The following is a 23,771-nucleotide window of genomic DNA, read 5'->3' as shown; positions in this document are numbered from 1 at the left end:
GGACCAACATCATAAAAGCAATGAAAGTAAAAATGTCAACCTAGAATTCTATATCCAATGAAAACATTTTTCAGAAACGAAGGCAGACACACAAAAACTGGAAGAATTCATCAATAATACCTCTACTATCAAAATCAGAAATGTTCAAGGTTAAAGAACATCCTTTAGGCAGAAGGTAAATACCAGCAGCAATAGGTATCTACACAAATTAAGAGAGCGCACAAGGATGGTACCTACATGCGGAAACACAAAGGACTTTTTATTCTCATCTAAAAAAACCACTATGAATGCCATTCTTAACAAAATAACAATTCATCTCTAGCAAAGTTTCAGGAAGTCTTCAGTCTACTCTTCTAGGCTTTAAGGCTTACAGGGAAGTATTTATTCTCTCTCCTTAATCCAAGTTCTGTGATGTAATATAGAATATAATTTTGCCCAAAACATGGGCCTACAGAACCAGATTTCACATAACAACATGTGGCTTGGCACTAGATAGTTATACCAAGGACTCTGAACAGAAGCCCAATTTTACTTTACTTACAATCTAAACTAAAAAGGCAGAATTACAAACAAGCTTTCAGGTATCTAACAACAATTGGTATTCTCATAAACTCTTCACTTGGTAAACCAGTAGATGATTTCTATTGATTTTAGAAAGATCAACATGCATGTTACTCCCACAGGCATACCAAGCGGTCCCTCTATCACTTCTAAGGCTGTTCTCCACTGATGAATACGTACCTTAGTTACTATCTGCTGATCTTGATGAGAAACTGAAAACTGAGTGGACAACCAATCTCCAGACAGATGAGTAAGATAAATTCACTGGCATTAAATTTCATAATCAAAATGCAAAAACACACTTTAGTTAATAAAAAAAAGAGCAGATTAATCCAATAAACATGTAGGTTTATTTTAAATCAGTTTGGTACATGATACAGATTGGTTTTGCAGTTTTTAATGAACTGAAATAGAAATTTCTAAATACAGCAGTGTCTGCCTGTGCAACAAATGTCTGTAAGGTAAAACAAGGGATTTTAATAGAACTACATCTGCATGAACAAATCAGATGAAAAATCTGAAAAGGTTTCTATATACCTTCTGGATTAAAAAAAAAAAATTATTAATGGCTCAAGATACTAAACTGCTAAAGGAAGAAGGGAAAAGGCCGTGAGTTGTTTTAAGAGCTTTTCCTGCAAAATTGAATTCCATATTATGATTCTGTTAGAGCAGTATTCCAAATTACAGAAGATGAGAGGCCTCATCAGCTACCCTTTCACAAAAACAGCTACAGTGTTAACATGTGGCAAGGTATTTGTATCTAGGTAAATGACAATTATAGCACTGTAGCTAATTTTTGTCACTTTGGGAGGAATAGAAATTTTGTGAATTTTCAACTAAATCTTCTATCTTATAGCACTCACTAAAAACAGCCATGGCACCATAATAAAATTCTGTGAGGTACCTAGAATATTACTACTGAGGGAAACACAAGAATGTGAGGTAAGCCTACCTTTTCCCAAAAACCTTTGAAGCCAGAGATTTTAAACAATTAAGGCACTTGAAAACATTAGGTGTATGTACAAATGTGCACATAAAACAAACTTTAGCTGTACCAGCAAGTAACAAAGAAACAGTAAATCTCCATTTTAAGGACCTTTAATTATCCAAATGCAAGGAATTTTGGCTTATGAAATGGACTAAAGCAACTTGTCATTTCCTACTATAAAGTACCGAAAACCAAGTGCTAAACTCAGCCACTACAGGCTAAAGAAACTAAAACAAAAAACCTTAATGACCTAGAAAAGCAAAAGCTCACTTCAAACTAATTTAAGCCCCTGAACTAACCCAACGTGTCAAAGGCAGGGAAAAAATATCCCTCTAACGCTGAAAAAACTACCACTTCATAGAAAAACTAAAGACATAAAAGTACACATGTTTATCATACTACAGGAATTGAAACTAAGAAAGATGGGAGAGGAGGAAAAAGGAAAAGCACAATCTGTTTATCCAGGGCAATCATCATTAAAAATCTACAGTAATCGGATCAAGTCCAAATCCTTAGATTTTCTGAAATTACACTGCTCATACTCGCTGTCTCAAAACTTAAAATGATTGTCTTATTTAAATTGTTAGTAAATGATTCTAAAACAACTTATTTCCTTCTTGGCTCACAGAAGTTGCTTTTCAAGAAAGTTTGGTGGAAATCCTTTCAAGGTACAACAGTGATACTTTTTTGAAGTACAAAGGAAAATATAATTAAATCAACTTTATACCTTTTAACAGCCACAAGAAAAATGTTGGGAGGCTTATTAATATACGAAGGATTCTGACTTTGTATAACATCCTTTAAGTTAGGCTTGAAATAAAGAAGGTAACAGTATGGTATCTAAAAACAGGTTTACTACTGCTCAGATCAACAGTTACATCCTCAGACCAACCTTTCCCTTCATTAATGAGAAAGAACAAATCACCAACATGCTAGGTTATCTTCTACCTTTCAGTCTGGCTTTTAAGGCACTGTTCTTTATTTTCTCAATGATATAAGGTGCTTCACAAGTATGAACAACCTACTATACTTTAATGTTTTGTATTCTTTCCATTCATTTCTTTAAATCTGGAATGTAATTCCCTGTGTGGCATCTTATTTCTAATGTAGAAAAAATAACTGTTATCGAGCACAAAATTTTACTCTAAGGATACTAAATTTATAAATTTATTCCACTTTTGTAATGATAACCAAAAAATCCACCTGATTGATGCTCATTTGGCACATTCTTCTCAATTCTGACTACATCCTGAGTTAGGATGAAAATAATGCAGCTTTCAGGCTTTATAATGACTACATTTAAACTGCCAAAAGAGTCATGAGGTTGTCTGTGCAGGACAATGTTTTCCATCACGTACAGAGTTACATTTGGCATGTCAAGAAGAGAGAATATAATCCCACAGCAGCAGCCATTTAAAATAAAAGAAGACAGCCACAAGGATTCATGCAGAATATTTTAAATATTCCCATTGAGCAAAATGATTTAACTGATTTTTTTTTTCTTCAAGGGTGATGCTCCTATATGCATCCTTTGAAATTTTAAAGATCCTGGAATAGCGTCTTCCATGTGGGACATCTTGAAAGATAATATTTTGGTTTCAGTGAGTTACATGCCAGTCCTTGTTAATTTAGTGGGTCTGTTTACAGAGTGTGGTAGTTTCGTTCTTTAGATTTGCAGAATTTATAGAGAAAGAAAATTACAGCCTGCACACCCAAGACAAGGACAATTCCTCCAATGAAACTGGCTGCGTCAAAGGTTGACTTCCTCACAGGTTGTGAAGTCGGAGTTAAAGTGGTATTAGTTGCACCTGTTAAATGAGATACAAGAAATCACAATACTTAATGAGTCTCACAATTCTCTACCATAATTTTAAGACCCAGCTGAGCTTCTATTTTGCCGTGTGTTAAATTCCATGATGTGTTTTCTCTTGCATTAAGTCTTTAGAGTTAGAATTTATCCCTAATTGAGGAAAACAACCATTTATCAATTCCATTCTACATTCTACCCAGCAGTATCAAGTGGTCAATACTGCTATGTAATTTCAAACATGAAAATGATAGAAAATGTTTATGTTATGTAAATTATGCTGAGAACATGTCAAGCACTTTTAAAATTTGCAATTTCTTCAGACTATATATTTTAGTTAATTGCTAGAGCAAATATTAATATTTATGTTAAAAATTCATACAACTTTTGAATTTTGCTAAGGTAAATAAAATGATTACAATTTTTCAAATTACAAAAATAATTTTAATAATCTGCGATTATAAATAATCATATAAATCTGCGATCTGTAATTCTAACAAGCAAAGAACTCATTATTAAAGGTATCTTAATTCTCATTGCAAATTTTATGAGAAAGTATTACCAAGTAACAAGGAAAAAAAACACAAAATTTTAAATTCCTTTTCAAGGAATAAAATGTTTCAAGTGGAGCACCATCCACTTTAACAAAAAGCAATTTTGTATTTAAAATAATTTTACTTTTTTCTTAAACAGAATAGCAAATAAACACTACTCTGGTGGCTGTATAAGCCGATCAGCTTTAAAATTAATTCCAACTGCTCTGTATTTCTTCTTGTGAAGACAGAATGACTTCACTGAAACTTAAAAAAAGGTAGCACCAGAATAAAGCCAAAAGAATTTTAAAAATATAAAAGATTCACCAGAATCAAAACAACAGTACTATAAATAAGGCTGGAGGGAAGGCTTCCTAACCTGTGTACCTACAGTGTCCTGTGGCATAACCTAAATATGATTTGCTTTATAACATTTCAAATCATTAATTAATAAAAAGTTAATTTTCACATGCACTGTATCAAGGGTTGTACTGTAATAAGAAATGGTAAGAAATATGATTGAAGTGCACATTTGGTCATGATCTTGGCTTTTTAGACCTTTCACAGTAAAAAAGGATGAATTTATCATCTTCATTCAAAGTGCTATGCTCTAATAAAATGAATCCCTAACAGTAATCAGTATTTAATTTTTAAGGTATAAGAAATTCAACTTCACCTATAAGTTGTACTAAAAGGCTTATTGGAAAATCATTATCATTCAATCCTAACATATCATGCCAAGTGTAATTACACATTAAAAAACTAGAAGAGGACTCTCAGCAAAACCTCTTATTACTGCTTTAACAGTCTACTATCTTGGTACTCTAAATATAAGAGATGAAATTCAGTTCATAACTATTCAAGAATAAAACTGCAAAGTGATGGCAGAAATAGTAAAAGGCAACACTGCAGACACATCCTATCTCACTATTAGTTTAAAAAAACCTCAATTACCTGTAGTAGTAGCTGTGGTGGAAGTTGTAGAAGGGGAAGGCAGAGTTGTGGTTTTAGCTGGAATGTGAACAAAATGTATTAAAAACTTGAATTTCTAATTTTCTCAATTATCTAGCATCTATCTTGTAAAAAGACTGCTACCAACTTCAACATGCTTTCAATTTTTTAGAGAATAAAGGCCAAATCTCAGGTAATGGTTCACTAATACATCTACACATCCAGAATACTAGCTTTTAAATGTATTTTAAAACATTAAACAATCATAAAATTGTATCCATGTTAGCATATATGTACACATGAAAATATAAACATCTATGTACACACCTGGATAAAGTTTGCACAAAGACATGCAGGAGGGCAAGAATTAGTATTTAGATGAGGGAATTACACAGGTTCTTTATAACTAATCTCTATTCTAAGACAAAAACCATTAACTTAAAAAGTTATGATTATAAAAATACAATTTCAGTATTTCTTATATAGGTATCAAGATTAGCTTTATCTACTTCATTTCAGGGGGTTGGCAAACTTTTCAGGGGGTTGGCAAACTTTTCTAACAGGGCAGACAGTAAATATTTTAGACTCTGTGCACTGTCTAATGCAAAAGCAGCCAAAGACAAGTAAATGAATGGGCATGGCTGGAGTCCAAAAAAATTTTATTTATAAGAACAGGTGCCCTGGGGGCCATAGTTCCCCTAATTTAGATTTTAAGAGCCCAAGGGTAATAAACTCTAGTTTACCATACTGCATGAGTTCAAATAATTATCTGATGATGTCTAACAAAATGTACACTCATGGGAAGAATTATTTTGAATGTAAAAACATTTTAGGAACTAAAGCACTATATAAAAGAGACTTCTGTTAGAATCAATACTACTAACAGATACTAACAAACACTATAGTACGTTCACACACATTTGTACTCCTTTCTCACTGTTAGCATTGTACCCCACCCACCAGTGGACAGTTAGGTCATCTCTCATTTCTCCATGTTACAAGCATCTTACTGGGAAATATTTGATCTCATTTTCTGATAGGAGTGATTCTTACACAGAATTCCTAGATTTTTAAGACCCATAATCCCTTCAAAGTTTTGTGCTTATATATTCTGTGAAACCACAAAAAATGCTATTTATAAATTAAACATATATCAAATTCTTTTCAATCTTAAAGTAATACTACTAATCCTATCTGACATCGTTAGAGGGGAAAAATTTGCAAATTTGTTATTTGGTTCTCATTACCCACCCTCTTAACATGGTTAAAAAAATTACTTTTTGAAACAGGCAAAACATTTACACACTTTTACTTCTGACCAAAGTATTACATAAATAAAATTTTCAGTATTAGGCACAACTTAGGGAATACCTCTACTGACCTACTCCATGTTCATTAAAAAAATTATAATTCATAGGTTATAAAAGCTGCCACCAAAAACGTAGAAAACACAGTGGAGACAGTGAAGTGAGCCTATCATTCAAAGAAACATGCTACTTCCTGCCAGTCATTTTTCCAGACATGTATATAATTAAAAAATAAAATTGTACTAGAACTACTTCATACAGTTTGTGTTCCACTTAATATGAACATTTTCCACTATATTTCTGACATAATTTTAGTCATTCTAAGATATATAATACTTATATATTATTTGTACTGGTGGAAGACTATATAAATAACCCTACTTAACTATATAAATCAGATTTTCTTTGCATTGTTTCTTAAACAGTTCCTTAATTTCTCTCTTCAGCAGCTGCCATGGAAAGAGATCATAAAAACATATGCATTTCAACCACTAATTGCCACGCAACTGATGCATTTTCTGTAAGCAAGCCCTGGCTTCCTTCCACTTTACAGAACCAAAGCGAGAGAAAACAAGAAACTCATGACAGTTCGCAGAGAACCCAGTATGAAACAAGCAGAACTACATCAAGACTCGTAAGGAAGAAATTAAAAGCAACCCACAATGGTTTTGGGAAAACTATTTCCCCCTCTCTCCCCTTCTGTTCATATCCCACCTTCTGGAAATTCATTTTCTCTCAACATCTCGGCTTTCATTAACCTTTAACATCTCAGTCAATGACTTCTAATGGGTATTAATGGTTTATGAACACACCACACAATGTGCTCTCCCAGGTAAGTTTTATAGCATTTGCAGATTTCCATGGAGTGACTATTTCCACTGCAGCCCTTAATTCAAGCTACCAATACAGTATCACTGAGGTTGCAGTTGGATGAGCTGTGTACAACTGGGCAGCAGAAGCTGGTACAAGCTAGCCTAGGTCTTTCAAAATGAATTCTTGTCCTTGTTACAGCATCTGACCACTTCCTCCTCTGAAAAACTGAACACTTAAAACACACAGTTTTTCTTACACACACTTCTCTGCCCATCCCTACTCAAGTTTCCTATCCAGTCCTCTTCCCACCTCTTAGGCATTATTGTTCCCAAGAGTGTAGTCCTCAAGCCCAATTCTCTCCAGAAAGCTAAAAAGCTGCTGCAGTGGACTCTTACTGCCTACACTGATTATCAGTATTTTTTAGCTAAGAGCTCTCCGATCACCTCAATCAAGTCCTTTCTTTTCTACTTACTAAGCCTATCTGAATACATCTGCAACTCCTCCCCAGTGGTTCTCTAGAATTACTGCAACAGGGTATCTAATCTCCCTGTGTTCACTCTTGCCTCTTTCCAAGCACCTCTCCACACAATCAGAGTAAGTTATTTTATTAAAATGCAAATCTCATCATATGACCTTCACACTTCAAACACACCAGCAAGGCATACAATGGCAATTCCCAATCTGGCTCTTGACCTGTTGCCATTCTAGCTTAGCTTGTCCTCACCTTGTACTGAACACCCCAAATGCAATTCCCTGACCTCATTATCCTCTCTCACATCTCCTTCACATGTGCTGACCACCCTACTTTGCTTGAGAAGCTCTTCTTCTATTTTATCAGGGTAATTTCAAGAATGAACCAATCAACATCTCCAGGAAGCTGCCATCACGTATTACTCAATACACACATCTTCCTACAAATCCCCCAACACACGATGCTGCTTCCAGACCTTTCATAGTTCCTACAACAGACAAACTGCTACCCTACCTCTGTCTCTATATCCCTATCTTCTAGCCTAGTACTTATCCTGGAGTAGATTTTTTAAAAAATTATTTACCCTTCCTATCAAATTGGTAAAGATTTTTTAAAAGGAGATATGACTTAATGCTGCTGAAGGTGTGGTGAAAAACTCCAATTATTGATAGGAATGAAAAGTATTATCTTTCTGGAAAGCAATCAGTATTGAAAATCTTAAGACAGTCATCCTCTAACCTAGAATGCTGTTTGAATCAATCCTACTAGAAATGACAGCAAATATTTCCCTGTAAGATGTTCACTGCATGGAAAATGAAAGATGACCTAACTATACAACTAAGAGTAGAAGGCTAAAGGGCGTACAATAATGCGTGCAGTAAGAGGGAAGACAATTCAAAAAGTCATGGACATATCATCCAACTTCCTAGTAAGAGTATTTATTCAGATACACACAGAGGAAACACTAGAAGAACTTAAAACACTTTGGTATACTTCTAGATGATGAGAATTATAGGAATTTTAATATCCTTTAGGCTTCTGTATGTCCCAAGATTTCCACAAATCCACAAATAGTTTGCAGACTCAATACACAAAGCTGCACCAAATCTGCTCAATTCCGTGAATGTGAAACACTATAGTTGTGTGTCACTGTCATAAACAGTACATATTAATGCAAATATTATGGTCAAAGGCTAAATATGTCTACTAATTTTTAAAATTATACTAATCACTTTTAGATATTTTATTACTAAAGTTATTCATCTAGAAAGCTTAAAAACCCTGAAAGGAGGAGGACGAAAAGAGTCAATTATCTTGTATTACCTGTAGAACTGGTTGGCAACGGTGTGGTAGTGGGCACTATTTAAAAAAACAAACATGTAAGTCAAAGCTGTCTAACATACCACAATCTATAATGCTATTTCCCAACCTGCATTCGAGAACAACTTTTACAATTTTTCCATTTAACCTGTGGAGAAGACTGACAATTACTCTGTCCCAATACTGGTCTCCCTTTTTTAGAAATAGAAGCAACGATTTTTAGTGATACACTCTCTCTCCTCCAAGACGTTTCTTAGCCTCCTTTGCAGCTAGATAGTCACATGTAACTTCTAGGAAGCATCTGCAAAGTAGATAGGGGCCTCTCTTTTTCCCTTCTTCCTGCTGGTAGGAAAACCAATTTGATGGCTGGAACATGAACACTCACCTTGGAGAATAAGGTCAAAGTCATTTTTGACAAAGGACAGACCAAAAACCTAGAAGGTATCCAGATCTCTAATGGTTGTAGAAATGCCACTCTACCCTCTAGCTGCACTCAAGCCCAGACTTCCTTCACACAAGAGCCAAATTAATCTATCGATTAAACCATTGTAATTTGGGGTTTTATGTCCTTAACAGCCAAAACTAATTCTAACTGATACATTATCAAATGAGTAGAATTACTTACTCAATTTTTCTTTAAATTACTATATTTTTAAATGTTTTACTTCCTCTTGTATTATTGTACTGCTTAGAAAAGCAGTATTATCAAAAAAATCACAGGTACCCACATTAAAATAAATGTTAAAACTGTTCATTTACCACCTAAACCATATCATGCTCTCTACATAGGGTATAACTGATCTCAAACTAATCAAAGTCTCAGTTACAAAGTTCAAGTTGGGCTGGGGGGATAGATGGGGAATGGAGAAACTCCTACTAAAATTAAATAGTTACAGGTAATCTTTCAAGGTTACTGACACACTCCAATAAAACTTTATTTAATTATTATCTACATACCAATTAAGAGTTTTTCTTTCCCATTAATTTATGATCTTGTTAGAAAAATCAGCTTTCATCCAGGAATTTTAATTATTTCCTGGGCAAAGAGTTAAGGTTAAATAGTCAAGTTCCTCAAATTAAAGTAGAGAAAATGGGTGAACACAGAGAGGACTCATTTAACCACAGCGCAGACTGTGCTGCACACTGTGATATCAGCAGCACTGTAACCAGGAAAGTGCCAGAACAAGGCCGTCGAAGCCTGCAAAATGTGACCAAGAGAAGAAAGTCTAAAATGCAGTGAGCTTCTGGAAAAGTTAAAAAAAAAAAAAAAAAAAAAAAAAAAAAAAAAAGTAGAGGAGGCATCTGCACTTCAAGAACTCCACAGTATACACAGCCAAATGATTAAACCAAGCTTCAAAGCACTGTCCTTTCAGCAATCAATATGAATATGCTATAAATAAGCCAAATTCTGAAATAAAACTTCCTGAGGCAATGATCTTCCTTACCTCTCTGCGGCCACTTTTCCCAGAAACCAATGTGAATACTTACCAGAACAGAATTCTGTGCCATTCACCACCTGGCAATCACTAACTGTTGAATTATCTGAACAATAGCTTCTACCTGTTATGGGGGGAAGAAAACAAAACAAAAAACAAACAAGTGAATAAAATAACCCCAGCACCAATTATTCACTAATATCTTTGACTTACTATGCTTCAGAACTGCTTCCAAAAATTAAACTCAGGTATAAACTCTTTAGAAGAACACAGATCAACAAAACACTTCATTATTTTCTTTTTCCCATTATTTTACACCTATCACTCAGGATGTCTCCAAATACCCTTTTTAAATCCACATGAATATACTAAACAGATGAATCAGAAACAAAGCAATCTCAGAGTTGTGGTACTGCATAAGGAAGGCTGCTAGAATCCACAGGAGGGCTGAGTCAGTAGGGGAAAGTGCTCAGAATCTAATACGGGCTTAGTAAACAGGGGAGGTGCCTCACATCAGCAGTGGGACCTCTGTTCCAGATCTCTGTAGTCTTACACACTTTCTAAAACCGCTTTCCTGGATGGGAAGACTTGTAGCTAAAGTTTAAGGGAAAGCTTTCTCCAATATATCCTACAGTGAGGCATTCAATCTCCAAAACTTGCCAACTCTGCCATACGTGGAGGGGTGCACTTTTAAACTTCATTTTATGACCTAAAAATAAGTGATCCTCACACAACAAAAAAATTAATTTAACCCCAAATTAAGCTAATACCGTACTTTTATAAGAGGCTTTTAAACTTTGTTACACAGTGACATAATTTCAGTACTCTTAATTTTTTCAGTGACTAATAAAAACGCTTAACGTGTAGCTTTGGCTTTTTCTTTGTATAAAAAAAAACCTGAGAGACTGTTTTACCGGTAAGAAAAAAATGCAACCACTTTACCTTAAGAAGTCAGAATACTTCATGCTGTAATCCTGTGGTTCTAATAAAAACCTTAATGGCATTTCAAAGTATCTCCATCTAGCTCTTTATCCCTCAATCAAATTAAAGGTAACTTTAAAACTTAACAGAAGCACAAGTCAACTCTATCTCATTCTTTTCCCCTAGCTAAGTATTAAACAAAGTTTCATACGGTCTCTTTATAGTTCATCTCGAAGAACATCTACAGATGAGAAATGCCTGAAACATTTTTCTGGGGAACAGTTTTCAGGGGTAAATTTCACAACTTACTTTCATAGCGAATTTCAGTGTATGAGTACACTAATCTAACTACAAAGGTCTGAATTCTCTCTTCCTTTTTTAAACTAGTGACCATTAATTATCAAGCCTAAGAAATTAAAGGGGAAAGAATGGGAGACATGAAAATATTTCAGGGGGAGTATTAAGCAACTGGTACTTCAAAGAAAAAGTGCGTGATTTGCAAAATAAATAGTACACACCATTCTAAATGCTCTACATAATTTTCAAATGCTAAGAACAAAACAATGAGTTCTCAAAATTAAAGCAATCCCAAAGTTTCTTACCTTTACATTCTATCCAAAAGCAGGCAGTATTAGCAGTGCTAGCATTAAAACAGGAAACACAGCTTTTGCGGCTTTCACAGATTTCTGGGAGGATGGGGATAGGGCGTTGAGGGTTAAAATACATAAAATCAATTAGTTGGTATCTCATTTTGAGTTTGTACGACTTATCTTTTTTAAACAACAATAAGCATTACATACAATATCAGACTTGCTAATTCAGAGAAATGGCAAAACTTTATAACCCATCCACAGATGAATGGATAAAAACGTGTTACACACACAATGGAACACTATTCAGCCATTAAAAAAGGAAATCCTGTCATACACTACAACTTGGATGAAACTTGAGGACATACTAAGTGAAATTAGCTAGTCACAAAAGAGCAAATACTGCATGATTCCACTTATAACGTATCTAAAATTATCAAACTCTGAAGCAGAAAATAAAATGATAGTTGCCAGGGGCTGGGGGGAGGAGAAATGTAGGTTTGCTGTTCAATTAATATAAAGTTTCAAGCAAGATGAAAAATTCTGGGGATTTTCTATTCGACACTATGCTTATAGTTAATACTGTACAATACACTTAAAATTTTAAGAGGGTAGATCTCACATTATGTTTTTTTAACCCACACACAGAAGAAAAAAATTATAATGTAGCTTACTAAGAAATTCCAATCATTATAAATGATTTAAGAAGCCAGAAGTCAACTCATGAGAAAGGGAAAAAAGTACAACCTAGCAGGAATGCTCAGTATTTCGTGGTACATATTTAAACAACGCCTTTTTACACATTTTTTACACAGCAACTATTTCACAGACACTCAGTGTTTCTTGAGGCATTTAAAGTATCATTAAAAAAGAAAAATAGTGGAAAAGACACTATGTTACAAGACCAACACTACACATAGGGAAATCACTACCCCAAAACATCAGATGATACACTGGAATATGTAATAGTAATAAGAGACTTACTACTGGTTGAACCCAAGCTCCGATGGTGCCCATTTTGAAAAGCAGAGACTGGTAAATGATCCACTCTTTCTGGGATTCTCCACACAAGAGTGTGAAATACAACCCATCTGGAGGGGGGCTACATTCACGTACACATAATTTAACAAGAGAGCAAGGTCTCTGTCAATAATTTAAGCCAAATGACCCTGAGATAAGACATTAATTTAATGTCTGGACAAACAAATGGACTATAGGATTGGGCTCTATCCATTTTCCTAAAAGCTAGATGCCCCCCAAAACATTCTCATTTGTTTTCCCCGTGCCTAAAAATAGTTCTGCACAGAGGCACTGCATTTCAATATTTATCAGAGACTAGGACGTTCTCTGGGGGAGGGGGTTGTGAGGGGTCATAAGGTAGAAGTATGTTCTTTAGAGGTTCGCATATAGATGAAAATGCTAGTTGTTTAAAATCTTTTGTTTGATGATGAATGCTTGGGTAGTATAGTGAAAGTTAATTAAAACGAACTAAACGTGCTGCCCTTTAGACTGCAGCTTATCCAACTACCACTTACAGAAAACACAAATCATCTCCTTCGCACTCATTTCAATTACACAAATACAATTAACATATTTCCAAGCCTCTCTTTAAACACACACACACTCCCCAAAACAACAATTCTAGGAGGAAACTACCAAATAAGCACAAGACAAAAACATATCCTGCTCTATTATCTTAGAAATTGCGCGATTAGAATTTCCAGTATTGTACTGCAATTTTCCTCATTTAAAATGTTTGAACTTCACCATTACATATTCCTAAAGCTTAACAAACAACATTAAGTTTATTATATATTTCATTAAACTCTTACAAAATACAAAAACCAGGGAAGACACTGTAGAACAACACGAACAGCCTGTAAAATAAGCCAAGGTAAGAATCCTTACACTTCAGCAATTCTTCGGTCAAAATGCCAGTTACTCCTTACCCAATATTAACTAGGATAACCAATCACACTAGACTGCAGGCTTTAAATATCTAAAAGAGGTTCTTCACTTTGCTACTTCAAATTTATCTCCCTGTGTGGTCACAGCACTGACATTTCCTGTCCTAAGATTCAGTGTATGCCTCAACCAGCTCCCAAATCGACTGCAGAGCTTAACAGAAAGTGTTTCTGATCAGGTTTTAGAAAACTGACACATCTGGGTTTCAATCTCAGCTTCACAATCTACTAAACACATGGTTCCGCCGAGTTACTTTAATCCCAACCACTTCCCAGGTTTCACCATCTATCGTCTAGTTCAGCCTAACATACGAAGAGACATACGCGAAGCACCGGGGACACGAGTGTACTTTTCCTTCTTTGCGCATAGCATGAAATGTAAGATTTTTATTAATTAAATGCTCAAACTCAGATATGTCCCATACCTATCCGCAAAAACTATGTAATTAAATCTTGGGCGACTTATTTTTTGAGGCACCAGCGAGCATTAACGTCTTCAGCGTCTCTTCCCCTCTTTAACCAACTTCGGGAGAAGCTTCCCTTCGGAAAATACACCTGGATGGACAAACGACTAACCCCAGGGAGTGGGAGTTCGGTCTCATCGCCAACTTTGGAGGCGGTCGCCTCGCCCCACCATCAACCCTACCGCCGCCACCGCGGAAGGAAGCCACGTCCCCTCTTCCGAGCCTGAAGTGAGGCTGGGGATTACGACGCACTTTTAAATTGCCACTTCGGCGCGGGACACTGCGGGGTCGGAAACGAAGCCCGATGGCCCCAAAGCTCGGCGGCCCCTTTCCCCAGGGCGCTCCCTGACTGCGGCCACCACGGCCGCTCCGGCCTCGGACGGGCCGCCATGTTGCCCAAGAGCGGCCCGCCCCGGCCCCGCGCCCACCACGGGCAGAGGATGCGGCAAGGCCGGACGGACGGGCGCGGAAAGCCCGTTGAACCAGCGCTCACCAGGTGCTGGAGTGGTGACCGTCGGATGCGTCGTCGTCGTCACCGGGGCTATCTTGGTGGTCGTCGGTGAAGTAGTGGGTGTAGTCACGTTCGGGGTCAAATCGGAGCTCTGAGCCGCGGTCAGCACGCACAGAGCGGCCAGGCAACCGGCCGCCCAAAGCAGCGGGCGGGAGAGTCCCAACATCGCGTCCTTGGGACTGACTTTCGAGCGAAGACTGAGGCACCCAACGCTGCGTTTGTCCCTCTATTCCCTAAGGCGCCGCCTCGGAGACTCCGCTCCCCTTACGGGCGCGCGCCGGGGTCACGTGAGGAATCCCAAGCCGTGGCGTGCGGAGGCGGGGCGCCGGCGATACCAACTGAAACCCCACGGGAGGGGAAACAAGAGCGTCGAGAGGAAATAGAGGGAAGATGTCCCTACAAGTGACTGTAATATAGCAAAGAAACTGTTCAGACTCAGGAAACTCTTTTATTTGCCCTCAGGGTGCCACACTGGACGTGTAGGAGCTATTCTCGTCCCTGAGATAGAGAAGGCTCCCACCCCGGCTTGGATTCAACAACCTACATGACGTGGTGACGGCGTCCCCCTGAAAGACCTGCTGGGCAGTAATTCCGCGGCCCCATGTGATCTCGGGGGCCACGCCTCCTGGACCTGAGTGCTGCTGAGCGGAAGTGGTTTCTAAGCGGTGCGCAAAAGTTAAGTTTGTACTGTCGTCCTGCGTTCCGAGGTGCTTGCATATGTATCGTTCAGAGGACCTGCGCTTTTTTCCTTGAAAATCGATTTTGCTGGAAGTAACCCTGTGTTAGAACAATCTAGGGAAATAGAGACACCTCGTGGTTGAGGAGTTTGTGCTCCGCCGCCCACGTTGTGTGACCGACTGAAACACCGAAAGCGGTCTCCTATCTTCCAGTCGGAGCCGCACACCATCTATCTCTGTCACACTTTCCCTGACTTTTCCAAATTTCTTGCGATTTCACCCAGCGGTAGTAGCAGCCAGTCGGTGACACTGCTGTAGTCAATCAAAGATGATATGGGTTGGAAATCCCTCTGGTCCGTTCCCACCTTCACTTTACAAGTGAAACCGAGACTCAGAAGTGACTTGACTGAAAGGCGCAATCGTTTATCATCAGGGCTGGATTTCGAAATGCCTGTTCATGTTCTGTCACTGATCAGGCTTTTAGTTAGGGTGAGCGCCATCTGATGCCCAATCACAGAAATATTCACAAGGGCATCCATGTTTATATCAAATGGTAAAAGTTAGATTGTAAAAGCTGTATTAAACGCTGGTTTCAGCTATTTGTAGTTATTCAATTTTAATTATGCATATTTACCCTAAAAATAACAGAACTTGCTTTTTGAGATCTGCTTTGCTCTGAACAGCATCCCCACCCGTGCCGAAGATGACTACAGAAGTGCTATATCTTTTTTTGCCTAACCATGAAAGCCTTCCTAAACTAAAATGTAATCAGTGGGGTCCTTCTGTACCCTCATGACTATGAACATATTTGTTCCATCGACTACACTAGTTGGAGATTCGCTTGGATGTAAACAAACTGATGCTTTTTGACTGATCCAACCTACAGCCAGAAGCATGAGAGTGCAGCCAAGTGAGGCTGCAGCCATCATCAGCCTTCAAACAATGAAAGGTAGCTGTTCTCTCAGGATACCTTTAAACAGTATTTATTTAGCACATGACCATATGACAATTGAAGGCACTAGTCAACTTTTACATTTTTAGGTTGAAATATAATAGAAGTTGTATTCTCTTTCCAGATCCTAATGGATTATCTTGTTTAAGCGCCAAGATGAACACATCCCATTGTGGAGGCCATTGTTTAACAGTTTACCATCTGGGCGTTCAACTCTAGTCCTCAGATTTTTGTTAGTCTTTGTAAGGGGACATTTCACTCTTGTTTTAAAACTAGAAAAAGCATTGGCTAATTTTATTTTATTTTACATGGCATCTGTTGAGCTAGATCAAGGAAGACTTCCAAAGTTACTTTCGCCATTTCAGAGCAGGGACTGGCATCTATAATACAGTTTTAACACGTATTAAACCTGCTGTAATATTTAAGTAACTTGCACAAAATTGGAAAAGGATTGTAATAAATCAGAGATTATTAGTGAGCTGAAACTGTATGGTCAGATTCTTACTATTAACACTGTGATTAGGGTTGGTGTTAAGATACTAGAGATACTCTCATTAGGAGGCTCTCCACTTTGACAACAGATATTTCCTTGATAACTTGCAGGGTTTCAGAGAGAAGCATTACAATTTAGAGCAATTGTTCTCAACCTTGGCTGAACATAGGAACCAACAGGAAGTTTTGAAAAGTACTAATGCCTGAATACTGATTTAATTAGTCTGGTATAATGTCTGGGCATCAGGATTTTTAAAAGCTCCCCAGATGTTTCTAATCTGCCATCTGCAAACCACACACAGCTTTACTCTTCTCAAAGTGTAGATCATGAACCAATATCATTCATACCACTTGAAAACTTGTTAGAAACACGATGTCTTGGGCCTCACCTCAGACCTGATGCATACCCCGCATTTGCACGAGAGCCGTATGCACACCTATTAAAGTCTGAGAAGACTGCTTTGCACTTTGACCCATGGAGAACTATTCTATCCTCCTAAATGGCTGCAATTCCTTTCAGTACAAAATTACATCAAGCAAGACATGTTGGAAAGTTTTTTCTCTTTGTTTGGTTTTTTGTTTGTTCTACAAATGTGTGTAAGGTCTGGGTACAAACAAAATTTCTGAATGTGCTGGAGTCACGGAGCTCAGCCTAGGTTCCCTGTGTGCTGGCACCTGAGACGCATTTATAGTTTATCTGCTTTAAATCCTGGGTATGCTGGAGCTTTTTCCATTATATCTCTTAGTCCTTTAGGAAACAGAAAGAATACTTTTAGATAACATCCCCCAAGTTCAAGCTATACTACACCCCAGGCAGTTTCTGATATCCAGCGTTAGCTACTACCTTCCCCTGCACCCAGGTATCTGTTGTGCTCCTCCCAATCCTGTCTTGGAGAGCTGATTTTCACCCGGGACACAATCAGATGGATATTCTGGTTATTAAAATATTCAATTGATTCTGTACTGAATGGTAAATAGCACTGCCCTGAGCAGCCCAGGTGTCCCAGTTCCTTCCCTGAGACCCCAGACTGCCTGTTGCCTCTTCAGCAGTGGAGGGCTCACCTCTGGTCCAGCCAGGAGCTCTAGGACCTTGTATCAGACCTCTAGTCACTGCCCCTTCTGATTGTTCAGTATTTGCTTACCTCCCTGCTGCCTTAATGAAATCAAAGTTTCTTGTCTCATCATTTTGCCTCATTCTTTTCTGTTGTCACACTTGTGTTTTATAACTTTTATCCTTCTTCCACATACCTGCGTGCCACAAGTCCCTCATATGTCTGTCTATGGCTTTAACACATCCCCGTGGTTCTTAACGTGTGGTCTCCAGACCAGCAGATCAGCATCACCTGAAACATGTTAAAAAGGCAAATTCTCCAACCAGCTCCAGACCCACTGAATCAGAAACTGAGGGAGGCACAGGAATCTGTGTTTTAATAGGCTCAAGCATTTCTTTATTTTATTTTTTAAATTTTCTTTTTTTTAATATTCAAGCATTTCTTATGCACATGGAAGTAAAAGAATCTATGATTTACCACATTTCAAAGCTCCCTTTCAAGTATCAAACTTTGTAATTTATGTTGTATATGTTGCTACTGAGTTTGTTACAAATATTTTGTATGATGTATAAAATTTATTGCAGATATGGACTGACTAGATTTGCCAGTTTAAGTTGTGATTCCATTTTGGGAAGGGTAGTGGATAGTATAAGCAATATAATTGTTTAAAAAATGAGTTTCCAGGGAGAGAGAGTATCACTAGGTTGGTAGAGATCAGTTTTAATTTTGATAATATACCTTTGAGTTAATTCTGTCAATTGAAAATTAATGTGAGAATAGCATAACAGGGACTTGATGTTTCTTGAAGTGACGTTGATGATGATGATGTTATTTTTGTCGGTGGCAGTTGACTGGTTTTTGTGGGTTGATATTTCAGAAGGGTAACTAATTTTTATTGAACTTATGCTGTATGTCAAGGATCACTAGTGGTGTCTTCACACATCATCTCAATTAATCCTCAAACCACCATGAGATAGATGTACCCCCATTTTAATAATGAAATTGAAAAGTAAATAATGGTATTGTTATTGATTCTATAAATTTACTCAGGGACTCACTAAAGTTTTAGAGCCAGAAAGGAGCTGACAACTTCCTTACTTCCGTAAGTACTTTTTACAAATGAGAAAAATGAAAGGTTAAATGATTTGACAACCTTATTGCTAGGTAGCCAGGACTAAAACAAATACACATGATTTAAAATGTGTATAAAGTGTAAATATTCGAGTATGGAATCCTGAGGTTGCCAGACCATTCATTAGCAAATAGCTGGCATTGTTTGGAGTTGGGGAAAACATATTCTTTAGACAGTTTTTTAAAAAATTTTTTCTTGGGGGGCAGGTAATTAGGTTTATTTATTTATTTTAATGTAGGTACTAGGGATTGAACCTAGGACCTCATGCAGGCTAAGCATGCACTCTACCACTGAGCTATACCAACCTCTTAGAATTTTTTGTTGTTGTTAAGGAAAAAAAAAAAAAAAAACAGGCAGGAGGGTATAGCTCAAGTGGTAGAACAAATGCTTAGCATGCATGAGATCATGGGTTTAATCCTTGGTACTGCCATTAAAAAAATAAATAAATACATCTAATTACCTACCCCCAAAATAATAATAAATACAATTTAATTTTTTTAAAAACCCAGAATTTATTTATTTAATATATTCATCACAAGGGCTTAACCACACAAAAAACAAAAACAAAAGTGACACCACTGATAAGATACAGAGTCCTATACAGAAATCAAGGAAAGGACAGGCCATCTAAGGAAAAAAATAAGATGACACAAGGAGAGAGCTGGACAGCCCGAGTCAGGGCTTTTGGCTGGAGACCTGCTTTAAGCAGGTTTCTTGCAGGTTAGAATTTTAAATATTTATCTCAAATCTCCACTAATAAGAAAAATGTCCAGATACTACACACTCCACTTATTAACATGGCTTAGTGTAAGATCTAGCAATGTGTACTTGACTTTGCCATATCAGCAGTTAGGGCAAAGTCACATAACTAACTTTTTGTATAGATCATCACAATGCCTTTACTCTTATACTTGTAGACTTGGTAAAATTTAGAATTCCTTTGTTTAATCAAATCGAAGTCTCTCAATTTGGTTAAATCAAAATATTATACTTGGCGTTAATTGGAATAAGTTTTTAAGTCCTTTGTAACAATCAGTTTCTCCAAACAACATGGTTAAACATATGAATCATTTTAAGACAGAATATATTCTATTACAGAAGTATCACGGTGTGATGATGGTAATAAAAAACACTGCATAGACAGATCTGTGATTAAAGTTTCTACACAGCCTGAAAGTAGGACTTGAAATTAAACACAGGCATCATGATCTTGCCATCCTTTAGACGGTGGTTAGCAGAGTTCTACTTTTACATTGCAGCTAAGCTGAAAAATAAAGGGAGCTGAGATCAGTTTCTTATACCCATGCAAAGATCTCAGTTCTTTCATAGTATCAGACAAATGCTTTATGCCCTAATATACAGGTTCATTGCCAGTATGAATTGCCCTACTGCTTGTTATTACATGACTAAGGCTTGTAATTTGTTTTAACCATGATCTTTGCAAAGCGTCAGTTTCATCCATCACATGCTTCATGAGTTGGTGAGAGTCTTTGTAGCAAGCCCAGCGTCCCTTTGTTTGAGATGTTACCAATCTGTCCAGAGAAACCCCTCCAGAGGCCTAGCGAGCGGATCTGGAGGTTTCATATAAACAGCTTGAATTCTCAGGGTGGCCAAAACTCGTAAGAATAGAAGAGGAGAAACCTCCTCTTCAGTGTTTCCTTAGTCTAGCTGTTAGTCATTGAGGAACTTTTTTTTAAATACAAGTTCCTCGGCACCAGGAGTTTATTAAGCATGCATGTATCGCGCACTTACAGGCCTACTCAAGGTCGTGTCTACACACGATTGATTCCTTGAACCCTTACAACAACTCTGGGATAGGTGCTACTGTTTTGAGATGAGGAAATAGAGGCACAGTGAAGTTCTTGCCTGAGTTCGTACAGCAAGTAAAGGGCAGAGCCAGGATTCCAAACCCAGGCGGTCTGGCTCTAGAACACACGTTCTTAACTCTGCTGCCCTTGGGGGAGTTGAGAATGTAATGCAGGCAGTATGCTTTCTCCCCATCCTCCTCTCAGATCTTAGGATAGAAGTATATGCCAATATGAATGAAGCTGTTATTTTAAAAAGAAAGAATATGCCAGTTGTCAGGGGGTAGGGATGATAGGGAGCAGGGGAGTAGGTGTAACCATAAAGGGCTATCCTGAGGGAGGTCTTTGTGGCACTCAAGAAGGTCTGTATCTTGATTGTGGTACCAGTCACGCAGATCTACACATGATAAAATGACAGCTGTACCAGTGTCAACTGCCTGGTTTTGATGTTGTACTCTAGCTGTGTAGGATAGGCCACTGGGGAAACTGGGTGATCCGTACACAGGACTGCCCTATAGAATTTTTGCAACTTCCTATGAATCTATAATCATTTCAAAATTAAAAATTAAAGTGGTGAGAGTAATAGCTCAGTGGTAGAGCACATGTTTAGCACTTACGAGGCTCTAGGTTCAATCCCCAGTACCCCCATTAAAAAGAAAAAAAAATTTTTTTAATCCTTTGGCTATCTGGCAAGCTTCAAGTCAATTAGAGGGCTGTCTCCTTAAGACTGGCTCAAAGAGAGATCATTCTTGGAAGACAAAGCTTTGGCTAAGGGCAAGAAAAGCTCAATGGCTCTGGGCAGAACAACAGTGCAACAGCACGGATGGTGGCAGCAGAGCATGGTCACCGCTGACAGAGGCAAGCACTTCACTGGCTACAGAAAGGAGGCTGAAACCTGTTACTTACATCTTGCAGTGATTCCCAAGTAACCAGTGCCCAGGTGACTAAGTAAGAACCTCCGGGGGGAGAGCTGACAGTACATACAATCCCGGTCCCACATCTCAAGATTCTGCGGGTCAAGGATGGGGTCCAGCAGCCTGTGTTGAAAAAGTTCCCAAGGTGACAGGAGTTTAAGCATCTCAGCTTAAGGGAACAGCTGATAAAGCTGGATCCCAGTAACATCTCAGGAACCCACCACCAGAGACTATAACCCAAGCTCTTGGTTTTCGTATGGTTAGAATGGCTCAGAGACGAGCATTCTATTCATGTCATATAAAGGCATCCAAAGTGTGTACCCGTTTCTAAATGCTGTGTATGAACAGTGAACTATTACAATGAATTTTTTTCTATTACCTCTTTTCTATTCGGTTATTTACCAAGTTTCTTATGGCAGAAGTATAATTACAGACAACAACATAATTCTATTATAGGTACAAATGTTTTAGGATTCAGAGGCCATTATGTTCTGCTGCTAAATTAAGAATGGTTTTGGCTACAAGTAACAAAAGAGTCAACCAACAGGCAGGGGTCTATCTGCCTCAGATAGTAAGAAGCCCAGAAGTAGGTAGTTGTTGGTATTGGTTCCACAGCTCGAGGGTTGGGGCTGACTTCTGTGTTGTTCTCTTGGCCTGACCTTCATGGCTCCAGCCTCTCTGCATTCAAGACTGGGTGGAGGGTCCCACAGCCACTCCTAGCTGCAAAGGAGGCTGAAATAGTGTGTAATCTTGCTTTTACTGTCTTTATAGCAGAGACAAGATAGGAAACTGGGGAAAGAGTGGGTGTTGGGTGAGCTAATCTACAACGTCTGCCACAGTTTTCAAATTAAATTTTATCAAGCACTGTTTAATTAAATCTAGAAACAGCGGATCAGATATATGATAAAAAAATTGTCAGAAATTATTGATATGAAAATTAAGCATAAAGATCTCCACTATCAATAATTCTACATTGTTGTACTGGTCTTTCATTTTCTGTGGGAACCAGTTCTAGTTGTTGAAGAACATCTGTTCCTTCAATCAATTGCCTATATAGGGGAAAAAATGGAAAACATACTCAGTCTTAAATTTTCACATTTAGATTACATTCCTAAACTGAGTCCTATCTGGCTTAGCTAAGGCTATTTCCTACAAATTAAATTAATATCAGTCATAAATGTCTTAAATAGCTCTAGATGTGTCCACTTTGCCATGGTTCCTTCACATCTGCTCTGGGACCTTTCCCATCTGTTATCCTCGTGGCCATCAGAATGACCTTTTAGAAATGCAACTATGATCTCATCTCCCTGCATAAAACACTTCAGTCATTTCCCATTATCCTTACGATAAAGACCAAAAATCACTACCATGGCTGGCCTCCCTAATCCCCAAGGGGCTACCTTGCAACATGCTCCCTGTCCTCTTGGCTCCAATTGGACTGGCTCTCAGCACCTCAGTAGCCCTGTGTGCCCTTCCTGCCACAGCTGTCGCCTTTGCTCATGTCCTCCCAGTACCCCTTTGCCTGGTCACCTCCTAGTCTTCCTTCAGACCTTACTCAGTCATCACTTCCTTGGGGGAAGTTTCCCAGACACCCATTTCTGATTATATCAAGTTCCCCTATGCTTTATAGAGTGATCGGGGTTAAATTTGACATTTATTTGTATGTTTCCTGGATTAATTTCTGATTCTCTCACGAGGGCAGAGATCATACTTTTGCTTGGTGCTCAGTGCCTGGCACAGAGGAGGCACCTCATCAACATCCACTGAACACATGAATAAAAGACAGCGCAAAGCCATGCTAGTTTGGGTTTCTGTAGACATTTCCTGGCCACAAGCCAGAACTCCCTGAGTGGAACTAGACTTCTAATGGTTCTTGCAACCAGAGGGGGCCACAGGGGCCAGAGAGACAGCTCTAAACATAGGACTGTGCCCTCTGCCAATGTTTGGGTTGAAGCAGTGGCTGAGGGGAAGGTGTGATTTCCATTTCATGATCCTTTATGGGGACACAGTCAGTGCTGACACTGACCATGCTCTAGCCATCTCTTTTTTGGGGGGCTCTATTTTTGCCATTCCAATTAGAAAAGATGACACAGAGCAGGACACAAGGTA

The 23,771-nt window shown here is 38.2% G+C and overlaps 2 protein-coding genes across 7 annotated transcripts in view; both read right to left on the bottom strand.

Moving 5' to 3' along the window:
- Positions 1-892: 892 nt before the first annotated feature.
- Positions 893-14,937, bottom strand: CD164 (CD164 molecule). Its single transcript, XM_010965398.3, has 6 exons — positions 14,621-14,937; positions 11,712-11,795; positions 10,241-10,312; positions 8,756-8,791; positions 4,844-4,900; positions 893-3,357 (listed from the first exon to the last, which is right to left on the bottom strand). The coding sequence occupies exons 1-6, from the start codon at positions 14,802-14,804 to the stop codon at positions 3,191-3,193; spliced, it is 600 nt and encodes a 199-aa protein (XP_010963700.1). The 5' UTR covers positions 14,805-14,937; the 3' UTR covers positions 893-3,190.
- Positions 14,938-19,335: 4,398 nt separating this feature from the next.
- The window catches only part of PPIL6 (peptidylprolyl isomerase like 6), a 32,602-nt gene continuing 28,166 nt past the window's right edge, over positions 19,336-23,771 (bottom strand). For 2 of the 6 annotated variants that reach the window (XM_010965399.3, XM_010965400.3), the window contains one exon: positions 22,510-22,711. In XM_010965399.3, the coding sequence (XP_010963701.1) occupies positions 22,600-22,711 (112 nt within the window). In that variant the 3' untranslated portion in view covers positions 22,510-22,599. Of the gene's footprint in view, positions 21,786-22,509; positions 22,712-23,771 lie in introns of those variants that run through there. The other 4 variants (XM_045524742.2, XM_045524741.2, XM_045524745.2 and 1 more) reach the window with 4 other exon arrangements.

This window comes from Camelus bactrianus, chromosome 8 (genome assembly GCF_048773025.1).
Source record: "Camelus bactrianus isolate YW-2024 breed Bactrian camel chromosome 8, ASM4877302v1, whole genome shotgun sequence".
NCBI classification, from domain to species: domain Eukaryota; kingdom Metazoa; phylum Chordata; class Mammalia; order Artiodactyla; family Camelidae; genus Camelus; species Camelus bactrianus.
The sequence above is the reverse complement of the archived record's forward strand: the minus strand, read 5'-3'. Positions and strand labels throughout refer to the sequence as shown.

Excerpts from the sequence above, each read along its gene's own strand:
- CD164 (XM_010965398.3), bottom strand. The coding sequence starts at position 14,804 with ATGTTGGGACTCTCCCGCCCGCTGCTTTGGGCGGCCGGTTGCCTGGCC. Across the intron at positions 11,796-14,620 it reads GGTCACCACTCCAGCACCTG|AAATCTGTGAAAGCCGCAAA; the intron begins GTGAGCGCTGGT and ends CCATCCTCCCAG. Across the intron at positions 10,313-11,711 it reads CTTTTGGATAGAATGTAAAG|GTAGAAGCTATTGTTCAGAT; the intron begins GTAAGAAACTTT and ends CCCCCATAACAG.